The sequence below is a fragment of the Belonocnema kinseyi genome, chromosome 1 (assembly GCF_010883055.1).
Source record: "Belonocnema kinseyi isolate 2016_QV_RU_SX_M_011 chromosome 1, B_treatae_v1, whole genome shotgun sequence".
In the NCBI taxonomy this organism is placed as follows: Eukaryota; Metazoa; Arthropoda; class Insecta; order Hymenoptera; family Cynipidae; genus Belonocnema; species Belonocnema kinseyi.
This window is the reverse complement of record NC_046657.1, coordinates 98,630,013-98,635,865: the sequence shown is the minus strand read 5'-3', so window position 1 is coordinate 98,635,865 and position 5,853 is coordinate 98,630,013. Positions and strand designations below refer to the sequence as shown.

The following is a 5,853-nucleotide window of genomic DNA, read 5'->3' as shown; positions in this document are numbered from 1 at the left end:
AATATAATAAAAAAAAAATAAAAATATTAGCAAATTTTAATTTTATAATTGGACACCAGATTTGAAACAAGAGACGTAAAAATCATCTTATCACAAGTTTTTATCATCCTTCAATCCAATGCAGAAATTGCCCTATTTTACCTCATTCAAAATGTAGCACTGACAAAGCCACACATGTTACACCACACTTCTGCCATTGTTGTCCTCATCGAACGTTTTGTTAGCTTAGCCTAGTTCGGATGGCTGGTGCTGTTCTTACGTGTATCGATGATATCAATATTTTTATTAAATAACAAGAAAAGTAGTTTTAGTTTATTATTACAGGGACCTTTTCTTTTGTTGAATGATTTGATTCTTTAAGTCAGCTAGTTTTGAATTTGTTATTTTTTTAGTGCATATTCGGACATGGTGACTTCAAAAACCACGTTTTCTATAAATGAAATGCTGTAATTCTATAATCTGTAATTCACTTTTGTGCTAATCAAGGTTTTGGATGAATCCTAAAGAATGGACCCAATTTTCAATAAAAGAAGGACCAGGGAAACAAAAGAAGGAAATATTTTAGAGAAAAACTTCTTTTTCTTTTCGCTTCCTTTTTTTCATGTGTATTTTTCCAAATTTAGTAGATTTTTTATTTTTAGATTTTCAAAACTTTTTATTTAAATGTACGAATTCTGCTATTAGATCATTATTATTACACGTGCACTGAGAAAAAAGATTACTTGATTCATAGAAATGCAGTACTCACAAAAGTGAGCTTTTTATTTGAAAAACATTATTTCTTGAAATAAGAAAAATTCCTTACCATCAAAACAACATTTAATTGGACATATTCAGTACTACATTTCTTTGCATCAAGTAATCTTTTTTTTTCAGTGCCGTATTTAATGATGTTATATGATTTTATATGCAGAGCATATGCAATTATCGTTTCCTTATAGAAAAAATAATATGCCTGATTACATATATATATATATATATTCTTATATTAACTACTATAATTGTACATAGTTACTTATTTTTTTAGAGCTTTGTACATATTATTCTAGTTGCATCTTTATCATCAGTTTCAATTTTAATTTATGAAGTCATGCAAAAATGCCACGAAACAATGAAATTTAATTAAAATGGATAAAGGTGGAAAGAGTCGTCGAAAAAATCCACGAGAAGAGGCCAACTTGTTCTCCGTATTTACATTCGCGTAAGTAATTATAGTGAATTTCACGAGAAAAATGATAATACACTAAATATAAAATTAATAATTTCTGTGATTGCTAGGTGGGTTTTCAAATATTTTCGAATCGGATTTAAGCGAGATATTCAAGAAGATGATCTTTTTTCACCACTGAAAAGTCACTCAAGTCAATATTTAGGTGAAAAATTAGATTATTTATGGACGAAAGACGTAATGCAATCTAAGAAAGATCCCAGGCTTAAACCAAGTCTATGGAGGGCGCTTCTAAAGTGTTTTGGAGCCGAAATACTGAGGGTGGGAGTATGCCAATTATTTTTGGAAATTTTCATCAAGTATGTGAAATTAATTGTTTCAATTGAAAATTTGACAATTTATCATATATTTTAGTGGAAGCAAATCAACTTTTAATATTAGGCTTTCTCAAAGCTATTATATTCGAACAGCCAAATTATTTAAGCTGACGTTTAATTTGTTTTAAATGAACGTAAATCATATTTTGCAATAAATTAAGAGAGAGGGAGAGGGGGAGTTTTTAAATTTTGTTTTCGCATGAAAAATAACTTTAAAATTATAACTATACATGCAATTGAATATTTTTCAGACTTCCTCAGCCAATTTATTTGAGCAAATTGCTAAAATATTACAATAAAAAGAATGAGATCTCTACCACAGAGGCATGTTATTGGGCTGGGGCCTTAGTTTTGAGCCTCCTTATATCTGGACCATTGTTCCAATTTATAAATTTATATATGGTTCATTTAGGAATGAAGTTTAGAGTTTCTTGTTGTTCCTTAATTTACAGAAAAGTTTTGAGAACATCAAGATCTCCTAAAGTGCAAACAACAGCTGGCAAGGTAAATTTATTCAAATATAAAAGTATATACTTTTATATTATCAATGAATAAAACATATAATTCCCACATGTAAACTTAAAATTTAGACAATTGCGGGCAAAATGAAGAAAACAGTCATCAGTGGGTCGCTACGTGCAATCAATTTGCACTGCTTATTTATTAAAGCTTTTTTCTTATTTAATTGGATTATAAGATAATATAATTTTCTGCAGATAGTGAATTTTTTGAGCAACGATGTTAATACTTTGGATTTGACTTTGATTTCCTGCAATTTTTTGTGGATTTCACCCATCAAGACCGTGATTATACTGTATCTAATTTACCAGGAAGTGGAACTATCGGCTATTCTTGGAACATTGGTTGTGGTAATGTTAATTCCGATTCAAGGTTACCTAGCCACATTTGTAAGAAAAATAAGTTTTAAAGCTGCACTAAAGACTGACGAAAGACTTCGCATCATAAACGAGATTATTATGGGAATGCAAGTCATCAAGATGTATGCCTGGGAAAAACCTTTTGCTTGCTTGGCTAATACTGCAAGGGCGTAAGTATATTAAAATATATTAGGTTTGCCTTAGCGTTAAAAAATGTTAAGCTTATTCCTTACAATATCATGAGGTTAAAGCACCGTAAAATAATTTGTTGTGACTCCAAGATCCCCGGAATAGGAAAAAAGTATATGAGACAAATTGGTATTCAAGTAGTACCATTTTAAGACATATTTTAACATTCCAGATAGGGGAAAAAGAACGAGGTAAGATCAATTTTATCTATTCCAAATTATTTGCAAGTGCTCCTAGGATTGTATCTTAAGAAAGTACTCTCGAAATAGGCATAATGTACCAAAGATATTTTTAAATCTTCCTGTTTCAGAAGGAAATTCTTATACAATATTTCTATTACTTTTGTTCTTAAAAAGTTGCAAATGAATAAGGACTATTTTAAGCTCTATTCATTTGTTAATTTTGTAGCTTAAATACAAATTAAGTGACCTCGCAGGAAGTTATCCATAAATACTGTCATTGTAATCTTATCAGTTTTAAATCTTAGTTCTCAAAATCGGATGAATTTTTTGGCGGTTTAAAATTTTTTTGAAATACAGTCACCTCAGAAACTTTTAGAAACTGACCTTAATTCTGATCGCATACTTGTTTCGTGCTAATATAGTGCCTTTTACATTCATTAAATATTTTCGCATCCGCCACTGTAGATACCAGTATTGATTTTAATTTTCTAAGCTAGACTTTAATTCAGCGATCTGAAAAATTTCTGTACTGGTTTTCAGTACCATCAATCATCTGATCGTACATGTTGTCTTCCGTCAGCTGGTTAGGCATGACTCTTATCATTCATCATTATTGTGATCACATTTGCAAAATTATCTTTTAAAAACAGCACTTTTCTCTTCCAACAATAAATGGGAACGAATTGAAATATAATACGATATAATATGTTGCGCCTAACTGTAAGAAGGCCCTTCGGTATCTCAACGCAACGTGTTGCGTCGTGTAAGTCAAACCCAAGTAGTCTGGGGCCTCCACACTTTCAGGCAAAAGATATTATATCCCGTTCTTATTACAGACATTCCCCAAATATTCATAACAAAAAAATCAATACATAAAAAAATTCGTTTTCACTCGAGAAATGCAAAGATCCGACCGGCGACGCGCGCGTATCAGGCGAGTCGAGGTTCATTTCTTGGTCGCATAAAGTGTTATATCACTCGTTGAATCTATCATTTGGCATTACTGATATATTCAGTAACGCTATTATAGTTGAGAGACGTACTGGTTTACCCAGTCAAAGTGGGGAAATTACTGGTTCACCAGTGAAAATTAAAAATACTGATTCAACGAGTGGCAATTTTACTGGTTCAGTTTAAGAGAGTAGACATTTCCTATATTTGTAAAAATATTTGCACTTAAATCTTACATTAAGCTCATGTTGTATATATTGAGGATTTCAATTTTCGATTAATTCGTTGACATATATCCGATTGTAAAAAAAGCAATAGAATTAAGTTAAATATGGGTCCGAGAATTATATGAAATATGACAAGGAATTAAAGTTTTGTTTAAAAAATAAAACTTTTTTTCCAAAATTTTTAGATAAAAAAATGTATTTTTTTTTAAATATAGGAATTTATGATACAACTTGCTTATACATCAAACTCTCGCTTTCAGTCACCCCGTTCTCAGCCTTCCTAGAACTGCTTGGATTCCTAGATTACTTGGGATTGATTTTCGAATTGGGAGGTGACAGACAGTAATTATACGAAAAATGACAAAATTGTGGAAAATTGAGGAATATTTTTAAAATACAGAGAATTACTTTTATTGCCTTATAATAGGTGTACAGTACATTCCACAGATATCTTTAATCTGAAGTTGGATTTAACCGCTACAAACCATAGAAATCTACAATTAATCGACGACCGATAATTTTTAACATAAGAGTTCGACTTTTCGTCATGTAGTTGAATTTTGTACAACAACAACAAAATTAATTTTCGACCAAAAATGAATAGTTAATATTTCAACCAAAAGATGCATATTTAAAGAATAGCTGATTCTTCAACGAAAACATATAATTATTTTTAACCAAATAGTTGTACTTTTAACCAAAAAAGATAACATTTCTAGTAAAAGATGAATTTTTAATAAAATAGACGAATTTTCAACCAGAAACATAAATTGTTAATCAAGAGGATAAATTTCTGCCAAAAAGACGATTTTTCTGCAAAATACATCAATTTTTAATCAATTACTTGAATGTTCTAACAAAAAGATGAATTTTCAACAAAGAAAGATTGATTATCAACCAATAGAGACGAATTTGCAACAAAAAAGTTGAATTGTTAAGTTAAAAAGATGAATTTGTTTAAGGCAGTTCAATATAATAACAAAATACGTAACTTTTCAAGACAATAGTTGAATTTTTAGTAAAATAACCTGAAGAGTTAGACTTATTTCATTATAAATTAATAGCGTTACTTTAATTAAAAAAAAGAAAAATGCTACATATACTGGACGGTGTATTGTAGAAATGAAGGAAGGAAAAAAGTGAGGAATTTTTTAAAAATACTTTAAATTATTGTTATTACTTTATAATGCATTCGAAGTAAGTCCCTGAGATATTTGATCTAAAGTTGGGTAAAAGCGTTGCAAACAATTGAAAACTACAATTATCCGAAGACCGATAATTTTGATCGGGATTCGGATAGAATTATCCGACATCAGATAATTGTAGTAGTCAATTATTACGTTTTTTTTTAATTCTTAACTTTTTTACTCCATTTATTTTTATAATACAATGACCAATAGATACCTCATTTTTTTGATATCAAGTAAATGTAGCGTTATTGATTTAAAGTTGAAGATTCATCATGTTAGTTGAAAACTCATATATAAAAAAATATATTTTATTCAAGATTCTTTTTCTTCTTTTTTTGTTGTTGAAAATTTATCACTTTAGTTTTATGACTAAAAATTTATCTATTTAGCTAAAAATTCTTCATTCTTTTGTTTGAAAATGAATGATCTTATTTACAGGGATTTTCTATGAATATATTATTGATTAGGCACTGAAAACAATCTCATGTATTTTAAAAAGATTCCTCAGTTTTTCACAATTTTTTTATTTTTACAATACATTGACCAGTAGATATAGCATTTTTCTGATTTCAAGTAAATGTATAGTTATTGATCTAAGATTAAATTCCTCTAAATGCCCTGGTTACTTTGGGCATTAAGCTGTGAGTGCACAGAGGCGGCTAAGAGCTGCCGAAAGAAAGGCCGATGCAGG

At 29.7% G+C, this 5,853-nt stretch overlaps 1 protein-coding gene across 2 annotated transcripts in view; it reads left to right on the top strand.

Moving 5' to 3' along the window:
• The window catches only part of LOC117167351 (probable multidrug resistance-associated protein lethal(2)03659), a 199,681-nt gene that overhangs the window by 157,285 nt on the left and 36,543 nt on the right, over nt 1-5,853 (top strand). For both annotated transcript variants that reach the window (XM_033352230.1, XM_033352223.1), the window contains exons 2-5: nt 1,050-1,201; nt 1,279-1,527; nt 1,797-2,049; nt 2,262-2,593. In XM_033352230.1, coding sequence (XP_033208121.1) covers nt 1,128-1,201; nt 1,279-1,527; nt 1,797-2,049; nt 2,262-2,593 — 908 coding nt within the window. In that variant the 5' untranslated portion in view covers nt 1,050-1,127. The remainder of the gene's footprint in view (nt 1-1,049; nt 1,202-1,278; nt 1,528-1,796; nt 2,050-2,261; nt 2,594-5,853) is intronic.